This window comes from Macrobrachium nipponense, chromosome 33, assembly GCF_015104395.2.
Source record: "Macrobrachium nipponense isolate FS-2020 chromosome 33, ASM1510439v2, whole genome shotgun sequence".
NCBI classification, from domain to species: domain Eukaryota; kingdom Metazoa; phylum Arthropoda; class Malacostraca; order Decapoda; family Palaemonidae; genus Macrobrachium; species Macrobrachium nipponense.
This window is the reverse complement of record NC_087219.1, coordinates 48,320,392-48,338,226: the sequence shown is the minus strand read 5'-3', so window position 1 is coordinate 48,338,226 and position 17,835 is coordinate 48,320,392. Positions and strand designations below refer to the sequence as shown.

The window sequence follows — 17,835 nt, the reverse complement described above, 5'->3', positions numbered from 1 at the left end:
TCTTATTTGCTTTACAAAGCAAGTGAGGCAGTGGTTTGAGGCATGTTGTTAACTCTTTGGTAATAAAGATTCTTCATTCTGTCAATTGATCATACTCAAGGATTAACTCACTTAAAAATAAAAGCCTTCTGGAAAACTTAAGAAATTTTTTTAAGGTGTCCTAGCAAAGCATATTCATTTTATTTTCCTTATAAGGATAACACACGATCACCCAATTTCGCACTGGTTTAGTAGTTCCTGCTAAGTAAGGACCTCACTGGGTTGCTATGGACCATGATATGTCACTGGTCAGGGGGACACTGGAGCCACTCATGGAGAATCTGTCCAAAATTATACTTCTTTGGTTAGAGGCAGGATCTTAACAGTGGGTTAGGACAAGGAGTTTGTTTGATATTTGTGATGTTTTGTAAGGTTGATTAAATTATGAGGTTAATAAAGTAAAATATAAACATTTAGACAAGACAAACACTGACTTCAGTGTCAAAGAATTGAAGAAAAATTAAGGTCACAATAATAGCACCAAACAAATGCTACAGCAACTTAAAGCCATGGTATGGCCAATACAATGCAGAAAATGTAACTGAATAACTTCTATGCTACATAACGGTAAAATATTTTTTTTTTTTTTCATGCATTTGAAACAGAAGAATGTAGTAGACCCCTTACTGTGACAACCTAACCAACGAGACACTTGTTTTTACAGTATAGTACAGTAAAAATGTTATTGTTATAATACAATTAAGTTTGTTCATACTTACCTGGCAGATAATATATATAGCTGTATTTCTGACGTCCGACAGAATTTCAAACTCGCGGCACACGTAGTGGGGCGGCCAGGTGGTAGTACCACATTCCCGCCGCTGGGAGGCGGATATCAGGAACCATTCCCATTTTCTATTCATATTTATTCATGACCCTTGTCTCCTGAGGGGAGGAGGGTGGGCACTCTAATTATATATCTGCCAGGTAAGTATGAACAAACAAACTTAATTGTATTATAAACAATAACATTTTGTTCATGAAACTTACCTGTCAGATATATATATAGCTGAATCACACCTTCGGATGGTGGGTAGAGACAGACTAGGATTTTTAGGAAACTTAAATTAAAATAAAAGATTAACTTATTGGTTCCTTACCTGATAGCAAAGTAGACTCTGTGATTACTGTCACTTAAAGCCTGCTTATGCTTTTATCAGAGTTGCCAGCCAGGTTTGGACCTGTAGTGCTGGTGCACTCTGGATGCTCTGTCAACGGGGACGTGACCACAATGTGACAAGACCATCTAGCCAAACATATGGCAGTAACACAGCCACCGACCACCACCTGACCAACTAACCAAAAAAAAAAAAACCCCTGACATTAACACTAAGGAAGGTGGGAGATTTCCACAGAAGATCTCACCATCAACCAAAAACACAATAAACTAACCTAACTAAGCTAAGGGATAGGGAGAGAGCCACCTTCAGCCCCAAAACTGTGTCTGCCGAAATGTAAGGCCCCAAAGAACTACAGTTTCTCGTAAATCGTTCTCACATCCCGGAGGTAATGTGAGGCGGAATACGGAATTGCTCCTCCAGAAGGTGCTATCAAGAATATCTCTGATAGACATATTCCTTTGGAAGGCAAGAGAATAAGAGAAGTAGCTACGGCTCTGACCTCGTGAGCTTTCACTTTAAAGAGGCTCATATCAGTCTTCTGGCAAGATGAATGAGCCTCTTTAATGACGTCCCTCAAGAAGAAAGCAAACAGGCATTCTTCGACAACGGCAAATCTGGTCTCTTCACCGAGCACCAGAGATTACCTGAGGGACCTCTTATCTCTTTAGTCCTATTCACATAGAACTTGAGAGCCCTGACAGGGCACAGGGCTCTCTCTGGTTCTTGACCCACGAGACTCGATATTCCTTTGATTTCAAAGCTCTTTGGCCAAGGATTAGACGGGTTCTCGTTCTTAGCCAAGAAAGAAGGGTTCAACGAGCAGACAGCGCTGTCTCCCTTGAAACCCACTAGGCTACTGAACGCTTGGATTTCACTAACTCTCTTGCGCCCTCGCCAGAGAAGCTAGGAAAAGCGTTTTTCTCGTCAAGTCCCTTAGAGAAGCTTCATGGAGAGGCTCAAAGGGACTTAGCATCAGATGTTTCAACACCACATCTAGATTCCATGAGGGCGGTCTTGCCTGTGGAATCTTGGTGGTTTCGAACGACCTTAAGAGATCGTGCAGATCCTTATTGTCGGAGAGGTCCAGTCCTCTGTGGCGAAAAACGGCAGACAACATACTCCTATAACCCTTGATTGTAGGAACTGCCAATTTCTGCACATTTCTTAGATAGAGTAAGAAATCTGCTATCTGATTCACAGAGGTCGTGGAAGAGGAAATTCCTTCCTTCTTGCACCATGCCCTGAAGGAGGACCACTTAGATTGGTAGACAGCTCTTGAAGAGGCTCTTCGAGCATTAGCGATTGCTCTCGCAGCTGCCTTTGAAAAGCCTCTCGCTCGGCCAACTTTCGATAGTCTGAACGCAGTCAGAGCCAGAGCGGAGGAGAGGTTTTGGTGAAACCTTTTGAAGTGAGGCTGTCTGAGTAGATCTCTCCTCCAGGGCAACGTTCTTGGAAGTCCACAAGGAATGTCATGACCTCTGTGAACCACTCTCTTGCTGGCCACATTGGGGCAATCAGAGTCAACCTTGTCCCTTCTGAAGCTGCGAACTTCCTCATTACGTCCCCCATGATCTTGAATGGGGGAAAGGCGTAAAGATCCAGGTCTGTCCAGTTCCAGAGCAACGCGTCACTGCAATTGCCCCTCCCCGGATCCAGAACTGGGGAGCAATACAGAGGAAGCCTCTTCGTCCTTGATGTAGCGAAACAGGTCTACTAGAGGACGTCCCCACAATCTCCATAATTGTTGACAGACTTCCTGGTGCAAGGTCCATTCTGTTGGTAGAATCTGATTTCGGCGACTGAGAAGGTCCGCCCTGACATTCTGAACCCCTGCCACGAATCTTGTCAGGATCTTGATGCGCCTTGCGTCTGCCCATAGCAGAACTTCCTTTGCCAGGAGAAAAAGGGATCTGGAGCGAGTTCCTCCCTGATTCTTTAGATACGCAAGGGCTGTGGTACTGTCTGTGAGTTGACTTGAACAACCTTGCTTGACAGTTTGTCTTCGAAGAACTGCAGCGACAGGAATATCGCTGCCAGTTCCTTTACATTGATGTGCCAGGCTACCTGTTCCCCTCTCCAGGAGCCTGACACTTCCTCCCCCCCTAGTGTTGCTCCCCAACCGGAAATGGAAGCGTCTGAGAACAACACTAGGTCGGGGCTCAGAAGATTTAGGAGAAGCCCTCTCGTAACTTCTGAGGGTCGAGCCACCATCTTAAGTGGACTTTTACCTTGTTGGAGATCCTTAGGATCGCATTCAGGTCCTCTTTCGACGTCCATTCTTCCGCAGGAAAATTGAAGAGGCCTGAGGTGCAGTCTTCCAGCGAGACAAACTTTTCTAGCGAGGAAATGGTGCCCAGCAGACTCAATCCACTCCCTCACCGAACAAGCTTCTCTCTCTAGGAAGGCTGCGACTTTCTCTAACCCCAGTCGCTGACGTTCCTGGGATGGAAACGCCCGAAAAGCCACTGAATCCATCTGAATCCCCAGATACACGATGGACTGTGTCGGGTCAGATGCGACTTTTCGGAGTTGACCAAAAGACCCAGAGACTTTGCTAGGGCTAACGTAAACTGAAGGTCCTTCAGACACTTCTGCCTCGACGACGCTCTGATCAGCAATCGTCGAGGTATAGGGATATCCTGATCCCTGACGAATGGAGCCATTTCGCTACATTCCTCATAATCATTGTGAAAACCATCGGGGGCCGTGCTGAGACCGAAACAAAGGGCTCTGAATTGCCAAACCCTGTTGTCCAAGACGAATCTCAGGTACTTCCTTGAAAGAGGGTGGACTGGGATGTGGAAGTACGCGTCCTGCAGGTCCAGAGACACCATCCAGTCGCCAGGTCTTCAAGGCTCCCAGCACCGACTGAGGCGTCTCCATTTTGAACTTGATCTTTTCTACAAAAAGATTGAGCCTGCTCACATCCAGGACCGGGCGCCAACCTGACGACTGCTTCGGCACTAGGAAAATCCTGTTGTAGAAGCCCGGTGACTCTAGGTCCAAGACTTGTTCCACCGCTCTTTTTTCGACCATCTGGTCTAACAGATCGAAAATGACAATTTGTCGAAAATTGCATTTTTCCTAACTATACAAACCTGAGGTCCTTTAACAATAGGTAGGTAACTAGCGGGCAGCTGGGACGGTCGTAAGCTTCGAACAAGGGGAGAACGGTAGTTAACTGCTTGTCCGATCGTGCGCGCGCCGCGCGCCCGGGCGGTGAAGAATCACTTTTGCTTTAGGCCCATGCAAAAAGTTGCAGAGTGAGGGGTGGTATGAGGTGGGACTATATGTAAAGGACTCAGGTTTGTATAGTTAGGAAAAATGCAATTTTCGACAAATTGTCATTTGTTCCGATACGTAATACAAACCCTCGGTCCTTTAACAATAGGAAGACTCACTTCACTTGGGTGGGTGGAATCTGAGTCTTTTTGGTGAACAGACTGGTGTTCGTCCAACAATTGGAATGAGGGAGGGATCCAAACCTCTGTCCGATTGATCGGGGTGTGCACCGCAGGATCATGGTCAGACCTCTGAGCCAAGTACTAAGAGAGAGGCAAGCGTATCTCTTCGTACCAGCATTGCAAGAACTTGTTCCTGTACAGGAGCCAACATAAAGTTATGGGTTTGTCTCAAGTAGGCATCCAATCCTTCCCCCTTGTTGGAGGGAGTGGAGGATATTTGCTTCTATCCCTAACTAAAGGGATAGATTGGGGTCTGGTTGAGTAGCTTACCTGCATCGGATTCCTTCCAGCATGGTGACGACCGTGACCCTCTGCCACAGGTAGAGAGAGAGAAAGATGGAGAAGAGAAGCCAGTCGCACTCTCATTCAACCATTCATTCCTACAGTCACACCAGGAATCGATGCTGTTCTGCCTGCTCGGGTGCTGGGTAAGCTTACACAACGTGTTGAGCAGCCACCACAGGTCCAAGGAAAAAGTATCCAAGGACTTGTGGGCAATATCCCGAAGGTAGAAGGACGTGAAGGTAGTCTGGTTGGCCCAGACACCTGCCTTCAGGACCTGCGCCACGGAGAAGTTCTTGCGGAACGCCAAAGAGGGTCCAATACCTCTGACTTCGTGGGCTCTCGGTCGGAGCGTACGGATGTCGTCACTACCATCAGCCTCGTACTCTCTCCTGATCACCTCACGCAGCCAGAAAGAAAGCGTGTTCTTGGATACTTCTTTCTTGGTAACCCCAGTGCTAACGAAGAGGCGTCGACACTCAGGCCTGAGGTGTCGAGTTTTCTTCAGATAGCGCCGTAGCGCCCTCACAGGACAAAGCAGCATCTCATCCGTATCGTTGTCGGTGAAATCCATTAGGGAGGGGATTGTGAAAGACTCGAACCTGTCGTCAGGGATCGACGGATTCTGAGTCTTAGCTACGAAATTCGGGACGAAATCGAGCGTCACAGATCCCCAGCCCCTGGAATGTTTAACATTGAAGGACAGACCATGAAGTCCCCTACTCTCTTCGCCGATGCCAGGGCCAGCAAGAAGAGGGTCTTGAGGGTCAGATCCCTGTCTGACGACTCTCGGAGTGGCTCGAATGGTCTTCGAGTCAAACTCCTAAGGACGAGAGTCACATCCCACTCAGGGGGCCTGAGCTCCCTGGGTGGGCAAGACCTTCGAAGCTCCTCATTAGCAAGGAGATCTCGAACGAGTTCGAGATGTCCAGTCCCCTCAGTTTTGAGGACGAGTGCCAGTGCAGCTCTATATCCTTTAACTGTGGGTACTGAGAGAGCTTCTCTCGGCGAACAAACACGAGGAAATCCGCTACCTGCTGAAGAGTGGCTCTTGAGAGGAGATAGACCCCGTCTACGACACCAACCACAGAAGACGGGCCCACTTCCCCTGGTACACAGCTGCAGAGGACTGTCTGACGTGTCCAGCCATCTCTGTTGCTGCGCTGCGAGAAAAGCCTCTCGTTCGCAAAGATGGTGGATAACAGCCAGCCGTGAAGTTGTAGGACTGGACTGCTCGGTGGTACCGCTCTACGTGTGGCTGGGCTAGAAGGTTATGCCAGTGGGGCATCTCTCTCGGTTCTTCTGCAAGAAGAGCCAGCAGGTCCGGATACCAAACGGCTTGAGGTCGTTTGGGAGCCACCAGGATCATCCTGAGATTGGGAGTGACCAGCGCTCGGCTGATCACTTTCCGAATCAGACAAAAGGGAGGAAAGGTGTAAGACGAAGAGGTTGTCCCAGGGGTGTTGAAGGAGCGTCCTCTGCAGCTGCCCTATGGTCCGGCACGGCTGAGCAAAAAACTTGAAGTTTTTGTTCGTGCCGGGTGGCGAACAGGTCTATGACCGGACGCCCCCACAGGTGAAGAGCCTTTCCGCCACTTCTGGGTGTAGGGACCACTCGTCCCTATTACCTGATTCCGACGGCTGAGCTTGTCCGCTACTACATTCCTCTTGCCTGGAATGTAGCGTGCTGACAGCTCTATCGAGTGAGCCGTGGCCCACTCGTGCACCTGCACAGTCAACTGGTGTAGCGGGAGAGACACTAGGGCCCCCCCTGAGTGTCCCATTCAACCCATCAACGCGTCTTGGAACTCCTTGGAGAGCGTAAAAAACGCCGCCTTGAGTTCCAGGACATTGATGTGAAGGTGCTTGTCGTGATGGTCCCACACACCTGCAGCCAGCAAACTCCTCCAGGTGTGCGCCCCATCCCTCGGTCCGAGTGCGTCTGAGAACAGCAGCAATCTCCCGGGGGGGTGGGGGGGGAGTGCGTAGGGGCACTCCTCTTAAGAGGGTTCCTGTCGTCGAGCCACCCAGGCTAGGTCCTGCCTCACCTTCTCCGTGATGGACACGGTGGGGAAGTAAGGTGGATCCTTTACCTGTGACCAACTCTCCTTAGTCTCCACTGGAGAGACCGCAGGTGAAGACGTCCGTGAGGAACTAACTTCTCGAGTGACGACAGGTGGCCGATCACGACTTGCCATTGCTGAGCTGCCTGTTCCTGCCGAGACAGGAACCGGCCGGCTGCCTCCCTGAACTTTGCTGATCCTCAAGTCTGCGGGACGGACTTGAGCTGCTACCGTATCGATCAGCATACCCAGGTACTTCATCTTCTGCTTGGGTTCGAGATCGGACTTCTCGTAGTTTTATCACGATCCCACAGATCGCGACAAAACTTTAGAAGTCGATCCCTGTCCTGCAGCAAACTGCGAGCGGGAGCTCGCCAGGACCAGCCAATCGTCGAGATACCTCAGAAGACGTATCCCGTGCGAATGGGCCCAAGCAGACACCAGCGTGAACACTCTCGTGAACACCTGTGGGGCGGTTGAGAGACCGAAGCAAAGTGCCCTGAATTGGTACACCGTCCCGTCGAAGATGAAGCGGAGGTACTTTCTGGAGGACTGATGGATGGGTATTTGAAAATACGCATCTTTCAGGTCCACCGAAAGCATGAAGTCGTTCTCCCTGATGGAGTCCAGCACGGAACGTGCCGTCTCCATCTTGAACCGAGTCTGGCGAACAAATCGGTTCAGGGGAGAGAGATCTATCACCGGGCGCCAGCCCCCCGATGCCTTTTCCACTAAGAAAAGGCGGCTGTAAAAGCCCGGTGACCGATCTAACTACTACGACTTCTACAGCTCGTTTGGTCAGCATGGTCTTGATCTCCTTGCCGAAGAGCGTCGTCCTTTGAGGATCCCAGCACATAAGTCTGAAGATGGACCGGGTTGGAGGTGATGGGGTGGTCGAGATTCGAAGGGTAGTAGATATCCCTCCCGAAGGACGTCATACTATCCAAGGTCTCGGCACCGTAGCGCTGCCAAGTTGCCCAATGGCTCGCTAGGCACCCCCCCCACTTCCGGCAGCTGGTGAGGGGGAACGCCGTCCCTAGCGTTTCCCACCTCGCTTCGACTCCTTCCCAGCACTCCTCGGGGAAAGGAGGGCTGGGAGGAGGGCTGGTTACGGCCTCCTTTACCAGAAGTTGAAGCAGGAAGAGTCTTTCCTCGGGGCTTCGATGGAGCAGCCGTCTTAGCAGCCGAGGAAGCGCTAGCTAAACTCTTAGGCTTAGCCGCAGTTGTACGAGGTTGCCCAGAAACCTTCGTAACTGCCTGGTGAACCAGACGGTCACTGTCATCAGTGCGCCGTCTTTCCACCGCAGCGTCCACCATCTCTCCGGGAAAGAGAGCGGAGGAACTCTTCATTGGTCCGTTACGGAGTCCATTTACCGCCTCACGCCCGGCCCCCTTGGCTACTCGTGTAAGGACAGCGTCACTACGACGGAGAACCAAGTTGGCCCACAGGTTTGCCAGTCTGAATGGGCGAGGTAGGATGATGGCCCTACCTTCCAGACTGGCACAGTCTCCTGAAGTCGGGTCTTCTCGAGGGCAGCACCCCCGGAGTCGCCGCGACCTTGGATACTGTGAGGGACCACAGATCCAACCAAGAGACTGCCTGGAAAGCCGCCATAGCGGTAGCTTCCAGGCCCAGTGCCTCCTGCTGCGAGAACCACAAGTTCTCCGACAGGAGCTGCTGCAGGGACACACCTGGAGTTAGCCTAGCTAGCTCCGGGTTAACCTGTTTGGGCGGTATTGGATCCATTGATGGCACGTAGAACTTCGGCTGTCGCTGCAGAGGAGGAGGAAGTAGCTTGGAAGACCGTCCTGACTTAAGTGAGTCCTCTCGTCCTGAGACGAAATTTCTCCACCTGGTCAAGGACTGAGTCTGCAAGCTCCGATCGCGCAGTCCCACCGTCATTTTGGGTTCCCTCTTCGGGAAACCCCAAAATGACTCGAGCCGGGACGTGGGCTCAGATGGTGGTAGCGGCGATCCTTCCCCCAGGTCGTTGTGCTGACGAATCAGCGCAATAACCTGGGCAAAGTTCCTCTGGATCTCGGGAGTCACAGCGTCCTGAGGAGTAGGACCGTCCAGTCCCTCCAACAGGAGCAGCTCTCGAGACCCTCCTCCTTCAGAAGGAGAACAGCACAGACCCCTGACGGTCGCCTCCAGCCACTTGCGCGTACGACCTGGCTGGTCCTAAGACCATGCCTGGTGCGTGCGGCATCGTGACGGGATCGTGAGCGGCGCACCTCTCACGATCACTCCTAGATACCTCGCTCTTCCCGGTGTAGCCCGAGGAAGTTGAAGGTATAGGAGAGACAGACCTGACGCTCCCCCCATCCCCCGCTCGCTGGCAGGACCAGCGTACGTGGGGGCTGCAGCCGATCACCAACCCGCGGTGGGGATCTATCTGCAGGCCTGGCCGTGCCGCTCACCTGTGGCGAGCGGCTCGATCTGAGCACGTCGACCCCGATCCCCGTGCGTCAGACGAGCTGCTGCTGGCCACCGTCTCCGTCCGGTCCCTATGGGAGCGACGGTCAGGTGATCTGCAGAGCTCGCTTTCGCGGTGAGACCGGTGAGCGTCCTCACGGCACGTCAAACCGCTGGTACCAGCCGAAGCTGGTGCCGTTGGTCGAGGGGACCTCTTCCCAGCCTCAACCCGTGGCCGGTCAGAGACCGTCACGTCAGCCCGAGGTACCGGCTGGTCGCTACGAGAGCGGCTGCTGGCCTGGCGAGAGTCACTTGCGCGATTCTCGACAGTCTTCTGCTCCGTGCCTCGGTCATGACGGTGAGCGAGCTCAGGCGTCTTGACTTTAGCTGCACGGTCGCCCGAAGGAGACCGTACACTCGGACCTTACTCAAGCGAACGAGAAGTCCGAGACTGGCCGTTAGGGTTACCTGGCCTTAGCAGCAGTGCTACCAAGACCAGGCGCGGATGTACCAGCAGAGCCAGCACATCCTTGGTCCCCGTCTTTCTTCTTCTTCTCAGAAGAAGAGACGGACCCTGTTTCCCGAGGAACAGGAGGACCAGCAGAAGCACCCCCCGTCACGCCAGAGCGAGACGGGCCCTTCGAAGGTCCCGCAGGAGCCTTCTTAGGGGGGGAGGAGGCAGCCTTCTTCTTCTTCGGCTTGGAAGCCTTAGAAGTCGAAGGGGGAGAGGCGGCAACAGACGACGAAGAAGACGATGAAGACGACGACGACACCTTCCTCTTCTTCTTCTTCTTCTTCGTCAGCTCTCTCAGGACGGCGTCAGGTCTTCCATCCACGGAAAAGTCGGGCCAATTGCCAAAGCACACCGCCCCGACTGATCCTGTCCGGAAGGACCTGAGACCGGTGCAGCACCTCCATGACGAGACGCGCCTACGTGGGGCTAGGGGCAGGCACGGCAGGAGCAGCAGGGACATCACAGCAGGACCAGCACCATCAGGACCAGCACCAGCAGGACCAGCACCAGCAGGACCAGCAGCAGCAGGACCAGCACCAGCAGGACCAGCACCAGCAGGACCAGCACCAGCAGGACCAGCTCCAGCAGCAACATCGGCATGAGCGTCCCGCACTGCGCGCTTCGTAGGAGCGGCGCAAGGGCAGCGCCTCTGGGACCAGCAACATTAGCTGCAGGTACGGCAGGTACGGCAGCATAGTCCGGCGTCACAGGCATCTCCGATACAGCCAAACTCATCATTGGGACGGGCGGCAGATCCAGGGGCGAACTTTTTTGGGCCAGCGAAAGTCGCGGGGAGTCGGCAGCACATAAAATCCCAGGTGGCCGGCGGCACGCCCCTCTTAGGTACGGCAGCAATCGGCTTCTGGATTGATGCCGTGGGTGTCACCGACGCAATGTGTTGCGTATACACTACATGAGGAGGGGCGGCGTACGCTGGTGTGGACATTGTGTTTGTCGTTGTTGTGACTACACCATGAGTTACAACTGCCGACCCCGCCAGACGTTGAATCAAGCCCTGGATACTAGGGGCGCCCTGCAGTCCAACGACGCCCACACTCGTCACTCACAGAAGGCACACCTGAGGGAGAACAGTCGGGTCAGTTAGAGGGGGCACCCGCGCGCCCGGGGGAGGACGAACCCCACCCAGAGCGGACGGAAGACCCCGAGTACAATTGAACATCCGGGTATCGGGCGCCCTCTCCACACTCGACGGATCGAGTGAGGAGAAGGACTCCGAAACCCCCCCCGCAGGGGAAGGCGCAAATCGTGGGGGCTGAGCTGGAGGCAGGAAGGATGACGAGGTATCTGTCACCAAAGGAGTCGCTGGAGAGCTTTCCGACGACTCCTTGGTCGGTCTACGCCTCTTCCTACCCTCGTACAGCACCCACTGCGCCTCGGACCAATTCACACACACATTACAAGGTTCGGCTCGGGAGCATTCTCGCCCCCGACACCGATAACACAATTCCATGTGGATCAATGTCTGGATAAGAGCGAAATCCGCCGCATTTACGCCCCTCCAGCCCGGGACACACTCTACGGGCAGCTGGTGGGCGCGGCGAAAGCTCTTCTTGATCCATAATTAAATTCACTTTCAATGAAAAATGAAAAAAGAGTACTTACAATTTCAATCACGACCCACCAAAACAAACCAGTCAGAAGAAAAATTGTAAACATCCAAGCACACGGAGCGAAAATAGCGGGCAGAGCGATGACGAACACGTCCTGTCACACCACGGCCGAAAGCAAAAGTGATTCTTCACTGCCCGGGTCGCGCGGCGGCGCGCGCACGATCGGACAAGCAGTTAACTACCGTTCTCCCCTTGTTCGAAGCTTACGACCGTCCAGCTGCCGCTAGTTACCTTCCTATTGTTAAAGGACCGAGGGTTTGTATTACGTATCGGAACAAGAATACTTTTCTTCTCTCCCTGATAAGATGGAGAGAGGTCTCTGGGAGTTGATGTTAAAGGAGGAGGATGTAAAAAGGGGATCTTGTACCCCGCTCTACTATCTTGAGAGTCCAAGGATCCGCCCCTCTCTGCCTCCAAGCCTCCGCAAAGAATTCCAGTCTGGCCCCGACTGGCGTCTGAAGGACGAGATCTTCATTTGCTGGTTTTGGGTTTGAATGAAGCTCTTCCTCTCGAAAAACCTCTCCCTCGAGGAGCTGCTCTCGAGGGGGGTGCCCCGCGAAAGGGTTTGACTTTCTTCGGGGGTTTGCTGAATGTCGAAGTGGAAGGAACTGCTGGACGTCTTGAAAGACTGTACCAAGAGGTCCTGGGTCGCCTTTTCTTGCAAACTCTTTGCAAGATCCTTTACCATAGCCTGGGGGAAGAGATGGTCCGAAAGAGGCGCAAAGAGCAATTCCGCTTTCTGAGCGGGAGATACCGACTTAGCAGTAAAATTGCAAAGCAGTGCTCTTTTCTTCAGGAAAGCAGTTCCAAAATGAGAAACTAGCTCCTCCGAACCATCCCTGACGGCCTTGTCCATAAATGACAACACGCTGGACAGCTCCCCCAGACTGAGAGAATCAGGACTTCTAGACTGAAGGTCTAAAACTCCCAGACACCAGTCTAGGAAATTAAAAACATTTAGGGTTGTCGAAGCAGTCCCTTCAAGTGGTGGTCAGTCTCCACAGGAGTCCAGGACACCTTAGCAGACGATAAGAGAGACCTCCTCTGAGCGTCCACTAAACTGGAGAAGTCACCCAGAGCGGACGAAGGAACCTTTACTCCCACGTCCTCCTTGGTCTCATACCAAATTCCTCCTTTCCCGGCGAGTCTAGAGGGTGGATGGGCGAAAGTGGTCTTGCCCTGATCCTTCCTTCTAGACATAAAGTCTTGAAGCTTCTTAAACGCCCTCTTGGTCGACAGCGATGTCTTCATCTCGACGAATTCAGGGGTCTTAACGGTCTTGGAAGACGAAAGTTGAGAGGGAGGAGACCTAGGGGCTGCCGGCTGGAACTTCTCCCCGAAGGCTGAACGTAACAGCCTAACAAGAACCTTGTAGTCCGAGACAGCTGAAGCTACCGGCTGTTCTTCTTCGACGGAACTCCCTGGACTACTAAGTTCCCCTTCCTCCCTAAGAGGAACTGGAGAACGCCCATCAGGAGAGGGAGTACGTCCAGCAGTCTCAATCCTGAACAATGACTTCCGTTGGTTGGAAGTACCCGCTACAGGTACGGAATCGCCCTTACGTCGATCCCTTAGAGGGACGGACATTCTTGTGAAAGAGGAGCGTCTTAGAAGCAACGGAACTGTCTTAACAGACACGTCCCTACGAGAGGAAGCGCGAGCTTCCTGACTAGAGGCGCCAAAAAGCGTCCTGCTTAGCAAGCAAGCGTCCTGCTGAGCGTCCTCAAAAGCGTCCTGCCTCGCTCGAAAAACCGTCCTGCTTCGAACGGCGAGCGTCCTGCGGAGCGTCCTCAAAGGCGTCCTGTCGATAACTCAAAGCGTCCTGCTTCGAACGTCCGAGCGTCCTGACCGAGCTGTTCCTCAAAAGAGTTTATTGTAGAGAGCGCAAAGCGTCCTGCCGAGCGTCCTCAACAGCTCCCTGCCGAGAGCGCAAAGCGTCCTGCTTCGAACGCCGAGCGTCCTGGCGAGCGTCCTCTCCTGAGAGAGCGAAAGATCTACTCGGAGAACGAGAACGGTGACGATCCGGAGGAGGAGAGAGAGACGAGCGAGACGAGAGAGAATGAGGCTGCTTCGTCCTCTTGACGGGCAGCCGAACGTCCTTCCTACGCTTAGGCTCGACTGCTGCTGGGCGAGTCCTCTGAGCCATCAGCGACGTAATCTGGTCCTGAAGGGACACTAGGATATCCTTCGTAGGTGACGAAGGAGCATAAGAAGGGGCAGGACTGAGCCTGCGAGAAGGCGAGGGGCGAGGGGACGCCTCCTTCCTTCTAGCAGGTACAGCTATCTGCCTCTCAGGTGAACACGCCTGTGCGTGGAAACCAACGTCCTCGTCGGTAGAAAGCCTTCCTCTCTTCTGAGGAGGAAAGGCGTCATAAGCGTCCTCGTGACGAAAGAGGAGACATAGGACGTGAAGCGTTCTCAAAGCGAAAGGTCCTTTTCAACGGACGCGAGTCTCCGAGCGCTCCACCCCTTGCGCGGGGAGGACGCTTCGGAGGACGAAAAGCAATCTTTAAGGACACGCGCTCGTGCGCGCTCCTTGGCAGCCTGGGATTTAGCAACAAGGCCTGCCGAAGGGACGCCAGATCGGTGGGGAGCCCCCGTAACCCTCTTGCGGCTTTCGACATACCCACTCCCTGAGTCCTGGGAGTCCGATAGAGGTCTAGGCCTAGAGGCATTATGGGGCCGATCTGACGCCCCCTCCCCCTCCACAACACTAGGGCACTAACACAAACTTTCACAGGGCCGGTTTCTAGGGCCAAAACTTTAGATTCGAGAGCACGAATAGACTCCAGAATCAGAGAAAGGGGGGGTGTTACCTTTCTCCAGACACAGCACTGGGGCCCGAAGGCAACAAAACAGGATTAGGTTGAGCAAAATCTACTGGTGTTAGAGGAGGAAGGAAATGAAATTACTATCCTTACCTTTAGTAGAACTGCCCTTGAGGAAGACCTCCTGACTCTATCGCGCTCCAATTTACGTCGATAGGTCTCATACATCTTCCATTTATCATCATCCAAATCCTTACATTCATTGCACCGATCATCAACCAAGCAAACATGCCCCCTGCAATCCATACAAACTGTGTGAGGATCAACTGAAGGTTTAAGAAGCCTCACCTTACATTCACTCCTCACACACACTCTGAAACTTCCAGTACTTGATCCCGACATCATGTACACAGAAAAAGCCAATCCAAAATCAAAAACCAATCCACTATACGCGTGCCAATCCAACAATCCAGAAGTCGATACCAAAAGTCAATCCAGATAATATTAAGCGAGATAATCAAAAATCCTAGACGGAGGTACTGTAAACAGTTGTTTGCAGCACCGGCGACAGAAAAAATATGAATAGAAAATGGGAATGGTTCCTGATATCCGCCTCCCACCCAGCGGCGGGAATGGGTACTACCACCTGGCCGCCCACTACGTGTGCCGCGAGTTTGAAATTCTGTCGGACGTCAGAAATACAGCTATATATATATCTGACAGGTAAGTTTCATGAACAAAATAAGTTTTGTACACTGTACGGACACATGAATACACCTGAGTGAGTAACTTTCAGCAGTACTTTTGATACTACATACCAATGCAAGCAGTATACCTCACACGTAAATAGTTCATCCAGCGTCGAACTCACTGTACTGGGAACTGGAGACTGGTGTGTTAATGATGACTGTCGCTGCAGGATGCAAGTCTCCACCACATGAAATCCATGTGGGTCCTCCTCTTCCTCAACAGAAGCATCATCAATATCATCTCTGGCAGCATTACTCAGGAGTGATGTATTCATTCTTCTTGGTGGTGGACCTGTGGATAATGTAAATTATACAATAGGGAATATTTCTCAAAACCATTTATTACAAAAAATATTCATCATCACAATCTCCATAAACATTTTAACAAGTGGGTCTCCCTTTACAAGTTTAGATGTGTAATAAGTTTGGTCTACTGTCTTGCTTGCTTTCTGCCTCAATTCCCATCTGGTTCAGGTCTTCACTGTATAAGACAAAGATGCCTGATAGAAACCTTAAATCCGAATCCAGCCTTTTCATCAACTGCTGGCAACCAGCAATTACAGCAGCTACTACTGATAACAAGCCATTCAACATTAGATATCAAATAGGTTGCTAGTTTATTTTTCTGGCAAGAAACCCACAGGCATACTAGGCATACTATATCTTTATCATCATTAACAGGAGAAACACTGTTTATGTCTGAATTTGTACCACAATACAAACAACCTAGCTTAAATGGGTGTTATTGATAAACTTTCCTAACTTGAGCATCTCTACAGTCAGTTAGTTAATTAAAAGGCGAGTGACTTGATAGAAGCTTTCTAACTAACTAGTAAATGTGAAATGCAATGCGGGGTAAGGGTATGCATGAGGTTTGCAAAGTTGTAATGAATAGTCAGTGTAATACAGGGTAGCTCGTTTGCTTTTTAAAGTACAGAAATTTGTCTTTTTTCCTAGATATAAAAACCAGCTGTATAGTAGGTAGTATACTTTTGCATGAGCTGGAAACAGCCAATGAATTTGATAATAAGGCGAGTGTGTGAGGGAGATGCCTTTCACTCACCTGCCATCACCAAGCATATTTTCCTTTGGTCTTAGGGACAAAGATAAGTAGTAAGAGGTGGAAGCTACAATGTAAGGCCCTGGTTTGTATGCCAACAAAAAATACAAATTAATAAAAAAAAATTGGCCATTTGTTCCAACAGGAATGAAAACCATCGCCTATTATGTAGGAAACTCATTCATTATGTGGGAGATCATCTCCATCAATGGATGGCTGTTGTAACCCATTTAGAATTGTCATCATAGTGAGTTAGGGGATCAATGATTTCAACAATCTCCTGCTTATTATGTTATGTGGATGGCATAGCAGTAGGGTTCCAGGCTTGAGAGAAGGTAAAGAGCTCTGCTCTAGGAAGAATCAGGGAACTGTCATACCCCTGTGGATATACAATTTGGAAAGTGACCATATCTGGCAAACTAAAGGGATGGGTTTAGAGTGTAGCTTTAACCCTCCCTGCCCTTGTTAAAGAGATGAAGCATTAGGCTGTAGATGCTGCTCTGTTAGGGGGGATAAAGATAAGAAGGGAAAGATCAGTCACTCAATATTCATACCACAGACTTACACTAAGGTAAATACTAAAATGAGCTGCTTGTCTGTCCAAATGGAGCTGGTTGCCTACATGAACTTCTGAGTAGCTACCACTGGTCTAAAGGGAAAGGTATCCAGGGACTTTTGAGCAACATCCCTAAGTAGAATGAGGTGGAGGTTGTCTGAATTTTCCAAACACCTGCCCACATTACTGGAAAAACATACCAAAATATTCCTCTGAGAGACAAGAGACTTTGTGGGCTCTTACATGGACTAAACAACTAGCTGCCTTGCTCGAGAAGTCGTATATGTACTTGATTACCTCGCAAAACCAGAAAGTGTTCTTGGACACTTCCTTCTTGTGATGCCAGGAGTAACGAGATGATCCTGCACTCGCTAAGCATCTCATCTGAATCCCCACCAGCAGAGCAGCTTTTCTTGGCAAAGGTCGACAAAGTAGTCTATGATCCAGTGACAAAATATTTTGACTAGAGACCCCTTCTACAGCACCAATCACAGAAGATGGCCCAATTTTCTTGAAACATATTCAGACCAAAATGACAAGTTACTCAGACATCTCTCTTACAGTCCTGCAAGAAAAGTCTCACTCTCTTGCAGGATGTACTAGATACCCTCTATGCTTGGAACTGAAGGGAGTGAACAATCTGGTGGTATCTTTGAGTGTGTGGCTATTAAAGGAGAGTGGGCCATAGGGGAATCTCTATTGGCACCTTGATCAAGAGGGGTAGCAGATTGAGAACCACTCAGCATGTGGCCAACAAAACAACACTAGGGTCATCCCAAAACAAAGGGTAATCAAAACCTTGCTAATCACCTGACAAATTGGGCTGAGGGGCAGAAATGCATTCTTGTCAAGATTGTCCCAAGGTTTGGGATGCCATAATTTATCTTCCAATACTACCCTTGGGTCTGGAATGGGGTAGCAGAACATTGGGAGTTTTTATATTTAGCCACATGGTGAATAGATCGATCACTGGTGTTCCCCAAAGTTTCCAAAAGCCTCACCTGGCAGAGAAGTAGGCACACCTGTCTGCCCCTGTGCCCAAGTTTCACAGCTCCTTGCGATCAATAGCAACCAAACAAAATGTGCGCCACCTAGCATGGGTGACCTGAGGGCCATTGGCAAACCACAAGCTGAGCAGGGAGTAGTATGATCATGAGTGAATGGATCTACCCA

At 51.0% G+C, this 17,835-nt stretch overlaps 1 protein-coding gene across 1 annotated transcript in view; it reads right to left on the bottom strand.

The window, feature by feature from the left end:
- The window catches only part of LOC135202851 (uncharacterized), a 131,418-nt gene that overhangs the window by 111,802 nt on the left and 1,781 nt on the right, over positions 1-17,835 (bottom strand). Inside the window, exon 2 of the mRNA XM_064232310.1 lies at positions 15,133-15,338. Within this exon, the coding sequence (XP_064088380.1) occupies positions 15,133-15,321 (189 nt within the window). The 5' untranslated portion in view covers positions 15,322-15,338. The remainder of the gene's footprint in view (positions 1-15,132; positions 15,339-17,835) is intronic.